Genomic DNA, 22,375 nt, shown 5'->3' with positions numbered 1-22,375 from the left:
CAAAACTAATTTAATGGCCATATTATAATAAAATGTAATGGTAGTACGATGTTATCAGAAAGATGAGACTGTACTGTGACATTGTGATTGCTGCCTAAATATATTGTGTAGCTACTGTGTAACAAGTAAATACTATCTTAGAACAACCATGTAGTGAAAGGACATTTTACTACAGCCCCTATGACATCATTGTAATTTTAAGTATAGATGCATGATACATTTGAAAGGTATCACACAGGCTAATTGAATGTTTGTTAGTCATCATATTGTTTTTGTTCTGACACCTTATTGTCAAATTTGGGTTTGTTTCTCAAGTTGGTAACACTTAAAATTTTTAAGTTCTTAGACTTCTTAATCAAGGACACTATATAAATAGCACACATATATTTCAGAAAATAAAACGGTCTGGGTTAGATAGAGCTCCATTTCTCTTCTAAGAATTTCCAATGAAAGTATGTGTAAACCGGAAGATGCTTGAGGAATGGTGATTGTGGGTTTGGCTAGCTTACCACTCTTTTGTTCAAATTTATTAAATTGACAGTCAAGAAAATGGCAGAGAGGGATTTGAGGTAAATAATAATCCAAGGAGAGTTCTTTGGAAGAAGCCTGTTATGACAGTTTCTATTTTCAGCACCAATTTCAAAAAGTGGTCTTTCCTTTACTATATCTTAATCGTAGTGTGGAATAATATGCCTTGAGTGTAGACTATATATTTAGCATAATCCTGGTTGTAATGTTTTAGAAATTGATATAGACAGCTATTCCTTTGTATTACTAGGTAAAACTGTTTCATGTGATTTAGTCTACAGAATATTAACACTGTTAATAGCTTTATTTTGATTCCCATATTGCTCAGACAATAACTGTGTCATCACCTGTCATCAGGATGTTTCATAACTCTTAGGAAAGAAAAGGTAGACATGCTAACAAAATAACTTCAACTTAAATTTGAGATGTGGCATGGATTTAAGTACCTAAGGATATTAATGTGGACTAAGGAAAAGATACGAACTAATTTTTAAATTGCATTTTCCCAAAATCGTCCTTCTATAATTTTAAGCAAAATTATTTCTTTATATGGTGGAAAATACTGGGATAAAGTATTGTCACTTCTGACTTTTAAATATCACTCTGGTCCATATTCTAGTGTATTAATTTGACCTCATTTATCCAAATTTATAGTTTAATTACAAATTTGTTTGGGGTGATATGTGGAATTTATTTTTCTCCCTTTAAAATAGTACTGAAATCATTAACTTCTACCCATTAGAGTTAGAACAAAAGCACAAGATCTTTTTTTTCTATTTTAAAAACCATAAGCTTGATTTTCAAAGCTTTAAATTAATTTTATTTTAAATTCATTTTAAGTTACAACTTTCCCAATGACCAGCTTTCAAAATGACCTACTCTTACTAGACCCAATTTAAATTTGAATCAAGTGAATGAATATACATAATAGAACTCATTTGGAAAAAAGAAAACTTGCCTTTTTATAAGGGAAGTCCTGATAAGATATTATTTTGGCTGATAAAAAGTCATTTGATAGGTCACATTTTTATGTTATCTTAAGTAATGTTCAATTTTTCTAAACATGACAATTTTTATGACCATGAGATTTTTGAGTGGTGTTTTCCTGAAAACTCAGGAACAGAAGATCATTTGGATTGTTTTTTTACAGAAAATAATTTTCCTAGTTTAGTCAGGTTTGTATAATGTTATACTTAACCAGTTCATTATTGAGACATATTCTTAGTAATTATTACTATTATAGAGATCACCATATATCAAATAACAATGAACTTTTAGTGGAATCTTTAATCTGAAATTAATTACCAGAATGGCAAGGGTGGCTTGTATTGAATACCTCTCTGGGAGACACACCTGTCCTTTGTGTTACCTCATTTAATTAGGAAACTTATCATCCTACCTTGAATGTTCAAAAGTCCTGTTTCAGTGGAGGTTATATAAAAAAAACTAAATAGGTTAAGGAAATAGATTAAGAAAGGCAGCGAACTTTTAAATATTACCTACCCTAGCCAGGATACTGCAATTTCTGTTGTTTATTTCATCTTTTTAAACTTATACAAAATGGCTTTAGGGAAATTAAATGTTTATTTTTCCAAATAAAAGGTAGGAAAGTAAGCAATTGAAAAATAATGTAAAATGTTTAAAATGTTAGTAGTGATCTCTATGTGCCACAAACTCTGAAATTAAACATTCAGTCCAATCTTTTGTAAAAGCAAACCCTTTTGCTCTGATACTTTATGAATGCTATCATCACATGCATTTCAGGTGAATATTTTCATCTGAACAGTTCCTTAGTCTGTTGTAGCTTTTAAAGGTATAATAAAGAAATGTGCCTAGATGTGAAATTAAAATATATACTCAGTTCTATAATAAATCCACTTAAACTTAAAATATGTACATGTACTAATTTTTTAAATTTTTCTTCTCTCACAATGTGAAATGTTCTACATATTGTTTTAAAATTTATTTCAAGTGTAATTCAGTCTGCATAAACCACATTTCATTTTATTTTGGGTATACCTATGTTACCAGATGTCAAGTTAAGTTTTTCTACATGATGTCTTCCACTACAGAATTTTTTCAGGAAAAGTGTTTTATTGGTACTCTAAATGTCTCTTTCACAGTTTTGTGCACATACATATACACAAAAAACTAATAATATTGTCTTCTCTTGCCCAACAATTTTGAAGAATTTCTTTTTAAATTTTACTTTAAATATATTTCTCTTTTTCTTTAACATTCATATTTTTAACTCTAAAGTTAATTTGATCACATCTGAGATATTAATCATAAATACTAATACTTTTACAAATCAAAGAACAAAGTATTGAACTGTCTCAAATTTTTGGTATACTTTTAGTTTTCCAAAACTTAAAATGATTTTAAATGATTCACTATTTGAGTTGTGTATTCTTCATTTGATATGTAAAAAAAATGTTCTGGTAATATTGAAATGTATTTTGCGATTTGTCATTTTCTGTTTGAAATGGTAAAATACTGTGAATTTTAAATTCTAAATATATTTAAAGCATGTCAAGAGTGTGTATATGTTGTTCATATTTTTTAGTAATTAGCTTTAATTATCAATTTTATTCAAGACTTACTAAATTTGAGGATAAATATTAAATTCAAATTTCCATTATAATAGCCTTTCTTTTCTATGTTGTTCTTCTGTAGTTACGTTACTGTGCACATTTGGGTCTTTGCTATTGAGTTAATTTAATAGCAATTGCTAAATATAACATTTTTGGAGTGCTTAACCAGTTATGTCGAAAGCTGCATGATTCTATTGCAAGAGAAAGGAGGCTAGTATGGTATTTTATGAAAATAATTGTAATGTGTGGTATATAATTACATGTAATATGTAATTATTTCATAATAGTACCTTTAGCAAACTATTGCAAAGGTAATTAAAAATATTGTTCACAACTGCAGTTTTAAAGTTATTGAAGTACCTGTCCTATATATAAAAGCCTAACTTTTATGCTAAAGATAATGCAAACAGTAGATTAATTTTCTTCGTGGTTTATTTCATTTCCAGGTGGAGGTTTAGCTGTTGGAACAGTTCTTCTGATTGGTTAGTATAAAATACATGCTTTGCTCTACCTCATCATCAGTTTTCTGTTGTGTGTCATGGTTTTTATGGTTTTTCTCATTCTGAAATTAAATATTTAAAGTATTAATTCTACAAAAGTTAAGGTGAATTACAGAGAAAATGCCTTAAATTCTAATTTAAATTTAGTGTTGATCTGAACTTGAAATGAACTAGGCAAGTATATCTGAAAATGTAACTTAAAAATCTTTCCAGTTGCCACATATGGTAATACACACCAGTAATCCCAGTGGCTCAGGAGGTTGAGGCAGGAGAATCATGAGTTCAAAGCCAACCTCAGCAACAGCGAGGTGCTAAGACACTCAATGAGACCCTGTCCCTAAATAAAATACAAAATAGGGCTGGGGATAAAAAAAAAATGTGGCATATATACACAATGGAATTTTACTCAGCATTAAAAAAGAACAAAATTATGGCATTTGCAGGTAAATGGATGGCATTGGAGAAGATAATGCTAAGTTAGCCAATTGCAAAAAAAAAAAATGCCTAATGTTTTCTCTAATATAAGGAAGTTGACTCATAGTGGGGTAGGGAGGGAGAGCTTGGGAGGATTAGATTAGATCTAGATAGAGAAGAGGGGTGAGAGGGAGAAAGAGGGGGCAGGGGATTAGCAAGGATGATGGAATGTAATAGTTATCATTATACAAAGTACATGTATGAAGACTTGAATTGGGTGTCAAGATACTTTATATACAAACAGAGATATGAAAAATTGTGGTATATATATATGTATTAAGAATTGTAATGCAAAGAACAAAAACAAAGTACATGTATAAAGGCATAAATTGCCATGAACATACTTTATATACAGAAATACGAAAAATTGTGTTCTATATGTGTAATAAGAATTGTAATGCATTCCACTGCTGTCTTGTATTTAAAAAATAATAATAAAATCAATAAAAAAATAATAAAATAAAAAATGAAAAACAGATAGGGCTGGGGATGTGGCTCAGTAGCCAAGTATCCTGGAGTTCAATCCCCAGTACCAAAAAAAAAAAAAAAAAATCTTCATAGTGTGTTGTATCCCATTTTAGAGTCAATTAATTATTTGAAGAATCTCAGTATTTAGGGTGAGATTATTATAGTTATTAATTTGAGAAATGGAAATGCTAATAAATCCATTGAAAGTATATGTTTATGTACGGACACGTATATGGATATCACAGATATGGTATATATCACAGATTTTATCATCATTATCTTCTATTGAAAGTAAGCTGACAAACTAATTGTAATTTTTTTCATGCTTCAAGTGATGAGAATTCTCATTTAAATATATAATCCTGTTTCCTTACTTTTCAGTATTGATCATAGAATCTTGGAAGTGAAGTAAACCTTGGTAGTTACATGATCAAAGCACCTTATTGATATTTAATCCATTTACCTGAAACATTTATTCTTCCTAGTTTCATACTCTGATATAATATAAAATAATCCACACTTAAAATACAATACACACTTAAAATATTTGAAAATAGCTATTTCATTACCTCAGATCTTCTCTAAATAGACACCATTTCTTTCCTTGGATTTTGTGAAATTTTGTTTTCACACACCTTATTCTCCTCACTGTTCTTTTGATGGGCCTCCTAGACTGACAGTGTCTCTTTAATCGTATCCAGAACTGAATATAGTGTTCCAAATTTAATTTGACATACTCAACATGGTGAGACTATAAAATATAATAAATTAACTTTCTGAAATCATACTATTTAATAATTTTGTTCCTGTTTTCAGTTAATCATTAACTTTCGTATGGCTCTTGGAATACCAGATAACTCTCATCTCACACTTCACAACACTGTATATTATCACACATTTTAATATTTAGATTAAATTAGCAGATTAGGTGTCCCATTTGCTAGGCTCTTCACTCTCCTCTGTTCCTAAGCAATATGACTTATACTATAAATAAATCTGCCTTCAGAAATGGAAGAACAGTTATAAAACACAGGCTAAATATGGGAATTTAAGGTCAGTGGTTAGGATCCTAGAGCACTGCTATGTTTCTCATCACTGAAAAACTATTTTTATTCCAGAAGTAAGAGAAAATTAAAGCATAAAGTTTACCTGTATTAAGTTTTCATTATAATTTTCCAGCTTTTTAACCATTTTCTCATGAAGTAGATTATTTATTTACCAAGGCAGTTATATATGTAAGTATATACCTCAGTTTATGTGTGACCTTTCAGAATAGTATATTTACAATTTCAGTAGCAATGTACCATGGAAACTAGATCTAGTGAACACTACCAGAAAACCAGAAAAAGTCTACTTTAGACCTTAGAAATATTTCAAAATAAATAAATGTGAATATATGAAAGGGCCCTAAGTAACTTAGTGAGACTCTGTCTCCAAATTTAAAAAATTTAAAAAGGGCTGGGAATATAGGTAGGTATTAATGCACCCCTGGGTTAAACCTCCAGTATGAAAAAGTAAAAAAGTCATAGGTAACTTTGAGTCAGTCTTGAAGTAATAGGGTACTCATTTGGACTTCTGTAGTAAGAAATGATATTCACTGATTTGTAAGAGAATATTTTCATTTGTTTTGTTTTCTTAATTAATTCTACAAATACTAAATACATATATACTGTGCGCCCAGCACTAGGAATATAATAAGATGCATTCTCTGCCATGTAGATCTTTTATCTTTGTGCAAAAATTTCAATATTGTGTATTAGAAGCTATGTAGTGGTTTTCAAGGTATTGCAGAGCATGCTAGTTTTCTCATATAGCTTTAAGGAAAGCCTCTCAGAAGACTCTTATGGAAAAATTTGAACAAATAAGTTACCAAAACAGTTAAGAAATATATGTAAAGATCCTGATGCAAGAAGCAATATGGCCAGTACCAGTAAGTAGTTTGCTGTGCCTGGGGTGTATAACATACAGAAGGGAAGAATTGAAAAAGGAGGCAACACAAGATCTAGAGGGGCTTAACTGCTTTGTTTTAGGGGTTTTATGATATATGCCCTTATCTTTACAGATATTTTTATTTTTCTAACTAGTTTATTTTGTTCTTTACTAAAAAGTTGTTAAATAGCTGTTATGTACATTTAAAAGAGGCAAATGGCAATGTTACTATACCACTCTTAAGACAAATATTTTTGTTTATTTACATTGAACTCTACACTTTGGCCACAACCATGCAGATCCTGTAGGCCAAGTTAAAGGATTTAGTTTTTTCTCCTAAGAGCAGTGAGAAATCACCAAAATGTTTTAAGTAAGGAAATGAAATGATCAGGTTTTTATTTTAGAAAAGTCACTACAGTAAACCACCCATACCCATTGTTTTACTTTCTATACGAAGACCCACAGTTAACAATAGTTTAATATATTAAAGGGAAAATTCCAGAAATAAATAAACATTTTTAAAAATTTCTTGCATTCTCAGTAGCATCATTGAATCATGTGCTGCATTCACTCCTTACTGCTTGGGAGAGGAACCATCAAATATTATCCAATGTATCCATATTTTATATACTACCTGCCATCTGTCACTTGGTGGCCATTTAGATTATCAAATTGGCTATTATAGTATCACAATGATTGTGTTCAGGTAACCTTTATTTTACTTAATAAGTGGCCCCAAGGTATAATATTATTACTACTGGCAATTTGGATATGCCAACAAGTAGCCATAAAATACTTCCTTTATGTGAGTGTATAGTATATTTTAGAAGAGAGAGAGAGAGACCAGGTTTATGTAACTTTTATTACAATATATTGCTATCATTGTTTGATTTTGCTATTAGTTGTTATTGTTTATCTCTTGCTGCCTAATTTATACATTAAACTTTGTGATAGGTATGTATGTATAGAAAACACATACAGGATTTGGTACTTTCTATGGCATTCACAGGATTTCTTAAAATGCCCACCACAGATAATGGGGAAAACTACTGTACTAAGTTGAAAGAGGATTAGAATGGATGCAAAGAAATAAAAAGCAATTGCAATTATCCAGGCAATAGTTGGTAGTTGCACATCTAGGAGAATAACGTTGATAAGCAAGAAAGTAATACAAATCCAAAAATACTTTGAAATTAAATTCAATAGAATTTTTAGGATGAGGAAAGACTTGCATTGGTAAAGGTGGGTGGGTATAAGGATAAATCATGGCTTTCTGAACACTGAAAGAAGACCACATTTGATGAAAGCAAATAATGAGTTACTAAGTTCCATCTTGGACATATCAAGTTTGAGACACCTTTCTATGTTTAAACATGATACTATGAAGCAGGTGAAATTAAATTTAAAAAGGCAGAATATAAAATTTAGTAATAATTATAACTAATGTAAGAAAACATACACAAAGAAAGTAGTGAAAGGAAATATAAGAAAAAATTTAAAAATGATTCTGTGATGAGGGTGAATTTTTTTTAATTTAAATTTTCTAGGTTGTAAAAATGTTAGAAATTAAAAATGTTAGTATCTGGTTTATTCCTTACATTACTGATTCATAATGACCTCCATTTTAATGGTTGCTTTTGTAAATGGATGAATACACAGGAATGAAATTGCTTGGTCCTATAGTAAGTGTACTTTTCACTTCATCAGAAACTGCCAAACTCTTTTCCAAAGCATATTGTTTTACATAGCCACTAGCAATAAAGGAATGTTTACTTTGCTTCACATCTTATCATCATTTGTATTTAAAATTTAACTATTCTAATGGGAATGTAATAGCTTCTCAATGTTTTAAATTTGCCTTTTTTCCTGTTTCACTCTGGTGAACATCTCTTAATATGTTTGTTGGCCATTCATGTATCTTATTGTGTGAAGGGTTTCTTCAAATCTTTTGCTCATTTTTATATTTTATTTGTATATTTTTCTTATTCAATTAAAAGTATGCTTTTAATATATATTTATATGTGTGTATATATATATAATATATATATAAAAATAAATAATACCAATCCTGCATCATATATATTGATTGCAAGTATTTTCTCTGTGGCTTGTTTTTTACATATATATATATATATATATATATATATATATATATATACACATACATACATACATACATACACACACACTAGGAAAGCACTCACTGAGCCATAACCCCAGCCCCAATAATTGCATTTTCTAAGATCTTCTTCTACTTCTCTCTTTAGGGTTCTGTAGTTTTCATTGTATAAATCTTTCACCTCTTTTGTTAGGTTGATTCCCAAGTATTTTATTTTTTTGAGGATATTGTGAATGGAGTGTTTTTCCTCATTTCCGTTTCAAAAGTTTTGTCGCTAATATACAGAAATGCCTTTGATTTATGCGTGTTGATTTTATATCCTGCCACTTTGCTGAATTCATTTATTAGTTCTAGTAGTATCTTTGTAGACCCTTTTGGGTCTTCTAGGTATAGAATCATGTCGTCTGCAAATAGTGATAATTTAAGTTCTTCTTTTCCTATTTTATGCCTTTAATTTCTTTTGTCTGTCTAATTGCTCTGGCTAGTATTTCAAGGACTAAATTAAATAGAAGTGGTGAGAGAGGGCATCCCTGTCTTGTTCCAGATTTTAGAGGGAATGCCTTCAACTTTTCTCCATTCAGAATGATGCTAGCCTGAGGCTTAGCATAGATAGCTTTTACAATGTCAAGGTAAGTTCCTGTTATCCCTAGTTTTTCTAATATTTTGAACATAAAGGGATGCTGTACTTTATTGAATGCTTTTTTGGCGTCTATCGAGATGATCATATGGTTCTTATCTTTAAGTCTTTTGATGTGGTGAATAACATTTATTGATTTCCGTATATTGAACCATCCTTGCATCCCAGGGATGAATCCTACTTGATCATGGTGCACAAGTTTTTTGATGTGTTTTTGTATTCGATTCGCCAGAATTTTATTGAGGATTTTTGCTTCTAGGTTCATTAGAGATATTGGTCTGTAGTTTTCTTTCTTTGAGGTGTCTTTGTCTGGTTTTGGAATCAGGGTGATGTTGGCCTCATAGAATGAATTTGGAAGAGCTCCCTCTTTTTATTTCCTGAAATAACTTGAAAAGTATTGGTATTAATTCTTCTTTAAAGGTTTTGTAAAACTCTACTGTATACCCATCCGGTCCTGGGCTTTTCTTGGTTGGTAGTCTTTTGATTGCTTCTTCAATTTCATCCATTGATATTGGTCTGTTCAAATTGTGTGTATCCTCCTGACTCAGTCTGGGCAAATCATATGACTTAAGAAATTTATCGATGTCTTCACTATCTTCTATTTTATTGGAATATAGGTTTTCAAAATAATTTCTAATTGTCTTCTGTATTTCTGTAGCATCTGTTGTGATATTGCCTTTTTCATCCCGTATGTTAGTAATTTGAGTTCTCTCTCTTCTTCTCTTCGTTAGCATGGCTAAAGGTCTGTTGATCTTATTTATTTTTTCGAAGAACCAACTTTTAGTTTTGTTAATTTTTTCAATAGTTTCTTTCGTTTCAATTTCATTGATTTCCGCTCTGATTTTAATTATTTCTTGCCTTCTGCTACATTTGCTGTTGTTTTGCTCTTCCTTTTCTAGGGCTTTGAGATGAAGTGTGAGCTCATTTATTTGTTGTTTTTTTCTTTTTTTGAGGAATGACCTCCAGGCGATGAATTTCCCTCTTAAAACTGCTTTCATTGTGTCCCATAGATTCCGATCTGTTGTGTCTGTATTTTCATTTATCTCTAAATATTTTTTTATTTCCTCTTTTATGTCTTCTGTAACCCATTGATCATTCAGTAACATATTGTTCATTTTCCATGTGATGTAGGATTTTTCCTTCCTTCTTTTATCATTGATTTCCATTTTCATTCCATTATGATCAGATAAAATGCATGTTATTATCTCCACCCCTGTATATTTACTGAGGGATGCCCTATGGCATAATATATGGTCTATTTTTGAGAAGGACCCATGTGCTGCTGAGAAAAAAGTATATCCATTTGATGATGTTTGATATATTCTATATATGTCAGTTAAGTCTAGGTTATTGATTGTGGTATTGTTTGGAGGATCTGTCCAATGGTGAGAGAGGTGTGTTGAAGTCACCCATAATTATTGTATTGTGGTCTATTTGATTCTTGAACTTGAGGAGAATTTGTTTTATGAATGTCGCAGCACCATTATTTGGTGCATAAATATTGATAATTGTTATGTCTTGTTGGTGAATGGTTCCTTTTAACAGTGTATAATGTCCTTCCTTATCCCTTTTGATTAACTTAGTCTTGAAGTCGATTTTATTCGATATGAGGATAGCCACCCCTGCTTGCTTACGAGGACCATGTGCATGGTATATTTTTTCCCATCCTTTTACCTTCAGCCTATGTATGTCTTTTCCAATCAGATGTGTCTCCTGGAGGCAGCATATTGTTGGATTTGTTTTTTTAATCCATCATACCAGCCTATGTCGCTTTATTGGAGAGTTTAAGCCATTAACATTTAGAGTTACTATTGATATATGGTTTGTACTTCCAGCCATGTTTGATTATTTATTCTTTTTTTAAAAAATTTAGTCTGTTTCTCCATGATTATCTTTCCCCTCGCCCTCTGTCTTTACGGAGGCACTTCCCACTGATGGTCTTGGTTATTGTTTTTCATTTCTTCCTAGTGTAGTGTTTTGCTCAAAATGCTTTGCAATGCTGGTTTTCAGGCTGCAAATTCTTTTAACTTTTGTTTATCAAGAAAGATTTTTATTTCGTTGTCATACCTGATGCTTAATTTTGCTGGATACAGAATTCTTGGTTGGCATCCATTGTCTTTCAGTGTTTGAAATACATTGTTCCATGACCTTCTTGCTTTCAGTGTCTGTGATAAAAAATCTGTTGTTAACCTTATTGGTTTACCCCTGAATGTAATCTGCCTCCTTTCTCTTGTAGCTTTTAATATTTTCTCTTTGTTCTGTATATTGGATATCTTCATAACAATGTGTTTTGGCGTTGGTCTACTGTGATTTTGTGTGCTCGGTGTCCTGTATGCATCTTCAATTTGTATATCTGTTTCCTTTTTTATTTCTGGAAAGTTTTCTGTAATTATTTCATTCAGCAGGTTACTCATTCCCTTGGTTTGAATCTCTGTACCTTCTTCTATCCTGATGACTCGTAAGTTTGGTTTTTTTATGTTATCCCATAACTCTTGGATGTTTTTCTCGTGATTTTTAACCAGCCTTTCTGAGTTGGCTAGACTCTTTTCAAGATGATATATTTTGTCTTCATTATCTGACGTTCTGGCTTCTACTTGCTCCACTCTGTTAGTGATACTCTCAATTGAGTTTTTAATTTGGTTTATCGTTTCCTTCATTTCTAGAATTATTGTTTGATTATTTTTTATAATCTCTATCTCCTGATAAAGATGCTTAACTTCTTCTTTTATCTGTTTATGTAATTCATTCTCAATGTGTTCTTTCGCTGCTTGAATTTGCTGTCTCGTATCCTCTTTAAGGTTCCATTCCATCTATCTAAGGTGTTCCTTGAGTTCTTTATATGACCATTTTTCTGATGACTCTAGGTCCTCCTGAATATTTAGGCTGTCCTGCATTGTTTGTACTCCTTTTCTTCCTTGCTTTTTCAAGCTGCTCATGTTACTTCTTGTTCTGTTTGACTGCTGAGTTACTGTTTACTCCTATAAATTTATTTGATGCTTGGGAGGAAAGGTATTAAAAGGGAAGGGAAGAAGTCACTAAAGAGAATGAGAGTAAGCAGGTAGAATTCAAGGAAGCGGGAATAAGAAAATTGAAAAGAAATGAAAAGACAAAAGAAGAAATAAAAATAGGAAATAAAAAAAGAAAAAAATTTTTTAAAAAAATAATAATAGTAAAAATTAAAATTAGAAGAAAAAAAATTTTTAAAAAATTGAAAAAAAAATAAAAAACAATAAGAAAGAAAAATGAAAATGAAAGAAAAAACCCAAATCAAAAAAAAGAGAAAAAAAAAACAACAAAATAACTAATAAATGCAGCCTTAGAGTTTGATTAACTTCTCTTCCAGTAGGTGGCGCTGTGCCCACCAGGCCTCCTGTCAGTACGCGGGAACCAATCACTGTGCAGCAGCTCTTCCTCCCAGACTGGGCGAGTCTCCAATCCTGAGTGCCTAGGGCCTCCTCTTGTGTCTAGTCACTTCCCCACTTTTCCTCTAGCCAGACCCCTCTCACCGGTGACGCTCACCACAATACTGGCACTGGTGGGAGCGGTAGCCGGGAGTTCCATGCTGCGGGTCCTGCTCCACGTCTGATTCCCTCGGTCTGGCTAACGCGCTCAAGGGAGAGCTGGGAGGGGCCCTTAAGGTTTCCCCGATGTGTGGAGAGGGAAGGCTAGGGAATTACACACCTGTAGCCGCAGGTTTCAATGAAGTTATCTCCTCCGCGGCAGTCTAGTGACATCAGTTCTCTGCCATGGTGGTATCTCTTGCAAATGGCGACAGTTCGTTTCCCTTTGCCCGGTGACCAATGCAACGGGTGGGTCATTACTGTCTCTCCCAAGCCCCGTTTCAAACGTGTGGCCACTACCTATGTAGGCTCAGTTGGCATTTACCTCCGTAAGATCAGAAGGGCTGACCAGTTGTTTCAGCCGGGTGGATTAGTGCTGAGTCACAGCTGTTTTTCTGCGGGAAGCAGGCAAACGGGAGCTTGAATTCAGCCGATCCGGGCTCAGTGTGTGTTCTGAGAGGCCTAGACTGTTTGCCCCAGATCCACGTCAGCTCAGCATTGCCTAGTGATCCTTCATCATAGCAATCATTTCTTTTGCATAATAAACTGTTTTTCTGTTTATTCCAATAGATAGTAAGATTCTTGAGGGCAGGGCCCTTGTCTTAGTCTTCTACAGCGGCCGTGACGCACGGGTCCTTAACACCTTTATTTAAAACTCAGTTTCTATACATGTTCATTTCTTCATTCTGTATTCTGTGTTGTTGATCTATATTTTTAATCCTTTTGCCAATTCCACATTGACTTCTTTGCTGTAACTGTATAGTAAGTGTTGGAATGAGATAGTAAATCCTCCATGTTTGTTTTCAACTCTTTTGGCTACTCTGTGACCTTTAGATTTCTATGCAAATTTTGAAATTAGTTTGTCTATATTCCAAAAACCTTACTAGGATTTCCATTTGGATTCCATCAAATCTATAGATAAATTTTAATCTTCCAGTCTAAGAATATGATCTGTCCCTCTATTTTTAAAGATCTTCTTTTACTCTCTGAATCTTTTGTATTTTTCAATGTATTACTTCGAGCATATACTTGGATAAATTTTTGCAAAATATTTTATGTTTTGATAATCAATTGTAAGTAGAATTTTAAAATTGTCAGATTCTAATATTTGTTACTACTATATAGAAGTACAATTGCTTTGTATATACTAACCTTCCATGCCACAACCTTGATAACCTTGATTTATTATCTTACTAGACTTTTGGTAGATGCCATAAGATTTCCTAAGTGTATGATAACCTTCCAAGTGTTAGAACTTTTATTTATTTTTAGTGGCTTATTATGTAGCTAAAACCTTCTGTACAACATCGATTAGAAGTCATAGAGTGAATATACTTTAATTATTTCTAATATCAGGAGAAAAGCATTCCATTTTGCCACTAACTAGGAGGTTACCTATAGATTTTTGTAAATTCTGTGTATTAGGTTGAAAAGTTTCAATCCTATTTCTAAATTGCTAAAAGTTTTTATGAATTGCTTTTGGATTTTGTTAAATGTCTCTTCTTTATGGAAATTATTATATGGCTTTAGTTTTTTAATTTGTTATTGTGTTACATGAATTTTTCAAATCTGTGATGAACTTCATTTAATCATACCCATATTATGTTATTCTTTTACTGGATTTAGTTGTATACTTTTAAGACCATTGTTTTTATAAAGATTCATGAGGCACATTAGTCTGTAGTTTTCCCGAGATGTCTTGGTCTAGTTTTAGTATTAGGGTCACACTGATCTCATAAAATGAATTTGGAAGAGTTTCTTTCCTTTTTTTCTAAAAGAGTACATATAGAATTTGTTATAATACCTTCTGTAAATAAAGATAATGGTTGCTTGTTTGTTTTACTTTTTCTGGTTTTTCTATCAGAGTAACAAAGTGCCTATAAAATAAGTTGGGAATTATTTCCTTTTCCTTCTTACTGAGTTTGTTAAGTATTAGTATTATTTCTTTCTTGAAATGTTTGATTAAAAATTTCATATTTTATTTATGAAGTTCCCTGTGTCTGAAGTGTGCATGGGGGAAGATAATTTTAAATATGAATTTAATTCTGGCTTACTGCTTTTTTAATGTATTCAATTACCTGAAAACTTCAAGGAGTTGTTCTGTTTCTTCTAGTTATGAAACTTTTTGACATAAAGTTGTTTGTTCATGATACCTATTTTAATATTTTTAATGTCTGTGAGATCTTTGGTAAAAAAAAAAAAAAAAGAAATTCCCATTTCATTGCCAATACTGATTATTTGTTGCCTATTTCTTTTATCTAGGTCAATCTAGTCAAAGGTATATCAAGTTTATTGATCTTTTCATGAAACTAATTTTTTGTGTCTTTGGTTTTATATCTCCTTGTTATTAGCCCAATTTTTCTTCTCACTGATTTTTCTTAATTACTTTCATCATTAACATTATCTAAATTTTATATGAGCTTATTTGTCTGGCTTTTTATTTTTCCATTTATTTATTTAGTGGTTCTGGGGATTAACCCAGAATCTTATGTATGCTAGGCAAACACCCCTCCTCTGAGCTACATCCCTAGCCCCTTGTCTAACTTTTTTAAATGAAAGCTTAGATAATAGATTTAAGTTGTTTTATTTTCTTCTAAGATACACTTTAGCTAATCCCACTTTTCATATATTTTATTTCTATAATCATTTAATTTAAAATATCTTTTAATTTCCCTTTTCATATAAGTTTGAGCCACGGTTAATTAAAAATGTGTGCTTCGATTTCCAGATATTTGGAGTTTTTCTAAATATTTTATTGTTGGGCTGGGGTTGTGGCTCAGTGGTTGAGTGCTTGCCTAACACAGATGCAGCACTGGGTTCAATCCCCAGCACCTATAATATCTTTTGAGACCTGTGTTTTGAATTAGCATATGGTCTATCTTAGTACACATCACAGATGCACTACAAAGGAATATATATACATTCTGCATCTATATGTTGTATTTAATTATTTAAGGTAATTGCTGTAGTAATTTGTACTTCCTACTACTTTAATGATTTTTCTCTCTAATTGTACTGCCAATTATTAAGAACAGTATAATAAAATCTCCAAATATATTTTTTTAATTCCTATAATTTCTGTTTTTCTGTTGATATTCTCTTTTTCTTCACTTAATGATACCATATTTTCGTTTTATGCTTTGGACGTATAATAGTTTCCGGGAAGTATTTTTTTTTTTGTTCATTTCAACTCGTAAGTTTGTTTGGAGTTCGTTTCTACAGACTATTTTTCCTTAGGAGGTCATATCCAGTAATTTTGTGTTGAAAATTAGAACATTGCAAATAATGCATAGTTGGTAGTGACTTCCAATCTATTGTGTTTTTCTGAGGATTTCTGTTTTGATCCTTTTTCTGCTTGTTTAATAATTAACTTGCCTAGACTTAAATGATTAACTTCAGTATGCTACGGAGCAGATGACATCTATTCAGTATATTATATAGCAGATAACATCTCTGCCCAGTTTTTCCAGCTTTTAAGAGTTTGTCCTTTAGATCTGGTAACATAGGGTTCCCCCATGCACTTGCTTAGTTTAGTAGACAGCTAAATATTTGAACAGAATTCACATTTAGATTTCAAAGACTATTTTTTTCTCTGATTTTTCAGCAGTGAATTCTGTCTTCTGACAACTCAAGGCAATACAGCTTTACAGTCCAAGCTGATCTCAGACTGGGGGAACATGTGCCTTCAGAGAAGTTACAGACATGCCAATTTTATGTTATAGACTTATATCTTTTGTATTTGTCCTGTGTTCCTTTTTCTTCCTATTGTTTCTTCCTCTCACTCATGCTTAATTTAGTGTTCAGTCAGGGATTTGAGCATGGTTGATAATCATGTTTTTGTGTCTGTCCTTGAGCTTTCTTACTTTTGGATTTTTCCCTGAGCTTTCCAGCTGTTTGGACAAATCTAAACTCTATCCTATGGCCAGAACCAAGGGAAATTAGGAACATCCTGTCAAAAAGCCACAAGCTTAAAAGTTCTTGCATGTCAGGATCACTGTCTTTCAAAACAAAATTCTACTGTGGTTTGGTACCTGCTTCTCAGCAGCTTCTAATGACTGTTTTTAATGGAATTTTGTCCAGGGTTTATAATTACAGTTGTATGTGATTTTGCACAATGACCTCTTCTGTCATTACCACAAATTCCAATCTCCTTAGAAATGTTTTCATAGTGTAAGTTTAACAGATATTAGTGATACCTAGTCTATTATGAGAATTCAATTAATTAATATTTGTTGAAAAAGTTAATAATGACTATTCTTATTTAAGACAGTGCAATAAATTTGCCTGCATTTCTTCTCTTAGTATTGTGTTGAATTATTAAAGGAAAGAAAGCTGACATAAAAGTGTAGGCATGTTGTTTATCAACAATATTAAGAGAACAAAGATATACTGAATCTATTTTCATTTTAGAATGAAATCTGAAAAATATAACACAGTTTTGTCCAAGAAACTTCCTGAATCATCATTTAATTCTTAAAATTCATAAATAAGGAAGGAAAAGTAAGTAACAAAAAGCAAAAGGACAGTTTACTGGGAAAGCATTTAGTGCAAATTTAAGGACTCTGTCAAATTAAAATCTTCAATTTCAAAGTATTTGGATTTTAAATACAAAATCAGAATGGGAATAATAGTATTTTTCTAAATTTTATAAATATAATCACCAGGATAGGTATATTAAGTACTTAATTATTGTGACATGAAAGAATTGAAGTAAGTTTACAGACTGACTGGTGGGAAATAATAGCTATTTTAGAGGCAGAGTGCCTGAAAAAATGCACTGTATCTTAGTAAAAGGAAAATATCTCTGCCTTTTTTGATATAATCATACATAATCCGCTAAATTTTGTGGCTATGAAAGTGATGTAGTAGTTGAAGAATGATGTTTGAAGTCAAAAAGTCTCTGTTAGAAGTATCTACTTCTCATTGGGTGTGTTCACAGGTCTTTTGGTCTGTCTAATTGTCTTCTGTCTTAGGAAGATATAAATTCTTGCCCCATCTCATATACTTGTTTCAGAGAGAAAGCATTGCAGACAAATGTAAGAGTTCTTGATGTGTTATAGGATTCTGACCATAATTTTTTCTTTGTAACAGAGGAGGATAAATATGATGTTTACTCATCGTTGCTCTTCAAGTATTTTCTGGCAGAAGGACTCATCAATGGGCATATTTTATTGGTTGCATCTGCTAAAGAAGACCCTGCTAACATTTTACAGGTATAATATATTAATTCAGTATTGCATTTTGGATATTTCATAAAAGATTGATTTTATATGTAAGCAAAATATGTTATGCAAGCAAATTAGTGTTCCTAGACAATTTTTTAACTTAAAATCCATATCAAGATAAACTGTTTAAAACACATTAAGTAAAATTGTTGGACCAGGCACTCAAAAAAGTCATGCTTAATAGTTTTTTTTAAAAAAAAATCCAGTTTAAACAACTTACTGAAGGAGAGAAATATCCTCTAATTCTTTTTATCTAATTGTGATTTTCTCATTTTGACATAATCTATTTCATATTAACTACTTCTGAAGCAGATTTTCTCAAAGGTAATCCTTTCTTGAGTGCTTATGAAGTGTGACTTAACTGTTGTCCTTAAGAATTTCTTTTAAAAAACTTGAAATTTTAACTTTCATCTTGAAAATGTTAGATAAAGGTATAGGAAATCACTGTATGAATTAAAGCAAATAGTGGAACAAAAGATACAATGGTTTCTGTATAATCAGCAAATTATAGGATATTTTTAATATTGTACCATTCTGCTTAGCATAAGCACGTATAAATAAATTCCAAGGCTTCCATTTAGATTATAAATTTTATTCTGTTCTTACCTAATAAAACAAAACCCCAAAATATTAATAGCAATAGAATATTATTCAGCACCCCAAAATATGCAATATCTGGCACCCAGTTAAAACTTAATTGGGAGCTGGGATGGTGGCTCATTGGCAGAGCATTTGCCTAGCATGTGTGAGGCACTGGATTCAATTCTCAGCACCTCATATAAATAAATAAAAATAAATAAAGGTCCATTGACAACTAAAAATTTTTTTTAATTTAATAGGCATGCAAAGAATCAAGAGAATATGCAACTTATAATAAGGATAAAAGTCAACTTACAAAAGAAATGGCACAGATGATAGGATTGTAAATAAGAATATAAGTTTTTATGACTGTATTCTAAATATTCAGTAAGCTAGAGAAATACTTTAGCATGGAATATATAAAAATAAGTACAAGTTGATCTTTTAGAGGTGAAGGCTATAATGTGTAATGAAAATATATTTGAAAGTATTAAAAACATTTTAGACACTGAAGAAGAAAAGATCAGGGAGCCTGAAGACACACCATTTGAAATTATCCTAATGAAACATGGAAAATAGATTGTAAAAAGCAATGATTGTGTCACTGAGCAATAGGATACTTGAAGTGCTTTGATAAGTGATTGGGAGCACTTGAACCTGGAAGAAATAGTACAAAAAAATTTCTTTGAAGAAATAAGGAATGAAGAATTTCCAAAGACAATGAAACATGTATACCTGTAATTCTAATGCATTTGGCAAGCCCCAGGTGTAAAAAGTTCTAGAGAAAACAACATCAAGACAAATCATAATCAAATTGCTTAAAATGAGTATTAAAGAGAAAAGTTTGAAAGTGGCTAGAGGAAAAAAAAAGACATTACATAGACAGAAGAAAATATGAGAATGATGTTAGACTTTGGTTATAAGCAATGCAAGCCAGAAAAGAATGAATAGGAGTCTTTTAAATAATATTTTTAAAGTTCATTGACAGTTCAGAATTTTCCTTATCATAGGCATCTTTCAAAAACAAAGATTACAAAAGCAAACTAAAGATATTTTTTCAGATGTTAAAATCTGAAAGAATTCATCACCTCAAGCCTATACTTTAAGAATAGGTTTTCACATTAAAGCAAAATAATATCAAGGGGATATTTGTATTGCAACAAAGAGATCAAGAGCCCTGGAAATAGTCATTATGTGAGTAAATAGAAAACATTTTGTTTCTAATTTTGCAAGTGGGCTAGTGGTGGAAGGAGATAATAAAGCAAAATTTAGAAGGTAATGGATGCATTTCCTATCCTGATCATGTTAATTGTTTCAGAGAGATATATCTAAGATATTACCAAATTACACACTTCAAGTATGGACAATTTATTGTGTATCAGTTATATCTCAATAAAGCTGTTTCAAAAAACAAAAGTCAGATTACAGGATTCATGTCTCACTATTTTTAAATATTTATGTACCTTGGTTTCCCTTTCATGAAATAAGAATAACACCTGACCTTGTGAAAGTCTTCTAAAATATGCAATCATCCCAATTTTATGATTAACAGATGTGAAATTTGGTTGGGACACAGATTTCTAATCTTGGGAGGAAAAATGTCATCGTACTTCTTTCCCTTTTCTTTGGTTTCCCTGCCAATTCTGATGTGGATAATATTTGTATATTTAAAAGACTGTGATTACTCTTGTAATTTCTTAAACCTCATCTAACTTGGCTTACTAATAGCTCTTGATGTCATTAATCACTTCTTCCCTGATACACTTCTTCCTTTGTTTTCCAGAATACCACAGTTGATGTCCTCTTACCTCACTGGCTACTTTTTGTTCAGTCTTCTTTGTTAGTGCCTACTTATCTTCTCAATTTTAGGGTGCAAATGTCCCAGTACTCAGACCTTATCTTGCTAACACATGCTGTTCAAAAGTTTTCAAGATTATTTGTGTATTGATGCTTTTTTCTTCTTTTTCATTTTTACTTTCAAATTTTTATCTACATGGACTGACCCTGAATTCTGACTGCTTATTGCATATCCAACTGTTAACCGAGTTGTATAGCCAGCCACTTACTATGTATCTTATTTGTGTCTATTGGAGATCTGAAACTTAACTATTTAAAACCAAACTCCTATTTTTCCCAAACCTGTTTCTTTTTTAATCTTTCTTTCTTTCTTTTTTTCAAACTCAGGGCCTCTTCGTTTTCATTTTATTTTCAGACAGGGTCTCACTACATTGCTGAGACTGGCCTAGAACTTGCAATCCTCTTGCCTCAACCTCCACAGTAGCTGGGATTACAGGTGTGTGCCACCATATCCTGCTCAATCTTTCCCCTTTTCAATTAATGGCAACTCAGTTCTTCCATTTGATCAAGCCACAAACCATTGATTCATTCTTAACGCTTTTTCTCCTGCTCTTCTCAACCAGTTTTCAGGAAATCCAAATTAGCCCACTTCTAACCTAAATTATCATTACTTTGAGACTAATTTATTTATTTTTGGCCTCCCTGCTTCTACCTTTTATTTTCTTCAATGTCTTTTTAACAAAATACTTAGAGTGATCTTCAAATGTAAGTCAGATCATGTTACCTACACTCAGAACTCTCCAGAAGGCAAAGACCCCAGTCCTTATAATGATTTCCAAGATCTTAACTAAAATGCTCTCACCTTCCCATTTAGTACCTGCCTTCACTGCTTAATATCTCTTAACTTTATTCTGTGTATATGAGCTTCCTTGCCTGATAGGCATGCTTCAAAATTATAGTCATTATATCTGCTGTTGCCTTTACTAAGAACTCTTTTGCTTCTCTCAGATTTTGGTCAAATGTTGCTATCTCAGCAGATCCTAACCTTAACAATGTTGAAATTCCCTAATCCCACTTCCCAGATTTTTTAGTTCTCTTGCCTGCTTTATTTGTCTCCACAGCCTACCATCACCTATACTTTATAATTTACTTATATATTTGTTAACTGCGTATTCACCTTGAAGACAGAGCCTTTCCTCTGTTTTATTCATTGCTATATTTCTATTGCCTTTTACAATGGGATAGGCAAGTAAATGTTTATTGCATATTATATCCTTAGTGTAGGAAAATAATAAAATTACAATATCTTTTTAATAGTAATAGTTAATTTTAATTTAACTTGGTGCCAAGGTATTTTGTCAAACATTATTCAGGTTGTTCCTCTCAGAGTTGGATGAATTCAATATGATCAATTGAGGAAAGATGCTTGCCTCCTTAATACGATTGGTCCTCATCTGATCAAAGGCCTGAATAAAAAAAATATAAGTGCTGATCCTCTCTGAATAGAACAGAATTTTTCTGTGTGACTGACTTTGAACTTGGATATTAGCTATTTCTTGCCTTCTGACTTTACCTGAAACATTAGTTTTTCCTGGATCTCAAGCCTGCCAGCCTTCAGTTTGGATCTACATCTTCATTGTCCCAGCCTTCTGGCCTTTGGACTTCAACTGGAACGATACCATTGATCCCTGGGTCTCTAGCCTGCCAACTAACTCACTCTGCAAGTCGTTTCCATAAATTTCATTGAGTCTAGTTTCTTACAGTAAATCTCTGAATATACATATAAAAATGTACACAAATTCTCTATAGAATTCTATTATAATTTTTAATGTCTTAATGTCTTGCTCTGGACTAGCATAGATATTTTTTGGTTTGTTTTAGTTGTTAATTTTTCTATGGTTTTCTTGCCCCATCTGATCTTTACTGAGATGTAATTGACAAATAAATATATATATTTAAGATGTA

At 31.9% G+C, this 22,375-nt stretch overlaps 1 protein-coding gene across 3 annotated transcripts in view; it reads left to right on the top strand.

Moving 5' to 3' along the window:
* The window catches only part of Elp4 (elongator acetyltransferase complex subunit 4), a 231,660-nt gene that overhangs the window by 2,413 nt on the left and 206,872 nt on the right, over positions 1 to 22,375 (top strand). For all 3 annotated transcript variants that reach the window (XM_026404399.2, XM_077797494.1, XM_077797493.1), the window contains exons 2-3: positions 3,569 to 3,604; positions 17,901 to 18,022. In XM_026404399.2, the coding sequence (XP_026260184.2) occupies positions 3,569 to 3,604; positions 17,901 to 18,022 (158 nt within the window). The remainder of the gene's footprint in view (positions 1 to 3,568; positions 3,605 to 17,900; positions 18,023 to 22,375) is intronic.

The sequence above is a fragment of the Urocitellus parryii genome, chromosome 4 (genome assembly GCF_045843805.1).
Source record: "Urocitellus parryii isolate mUroPar1 chromosome 4, mUroPar1.hap1, whole genome shotgun sequence".
In the NCBI taxonomy this organism is placed as follows: Eukaryota; Metazoa; Chordata; class Mammalia; order Rodentia; family Sciuridae; genus Urocitellus; species Urocitellus parryii.
This window is presented reverse-complemented; position numbering and strand designations above follow the sequence as displayed.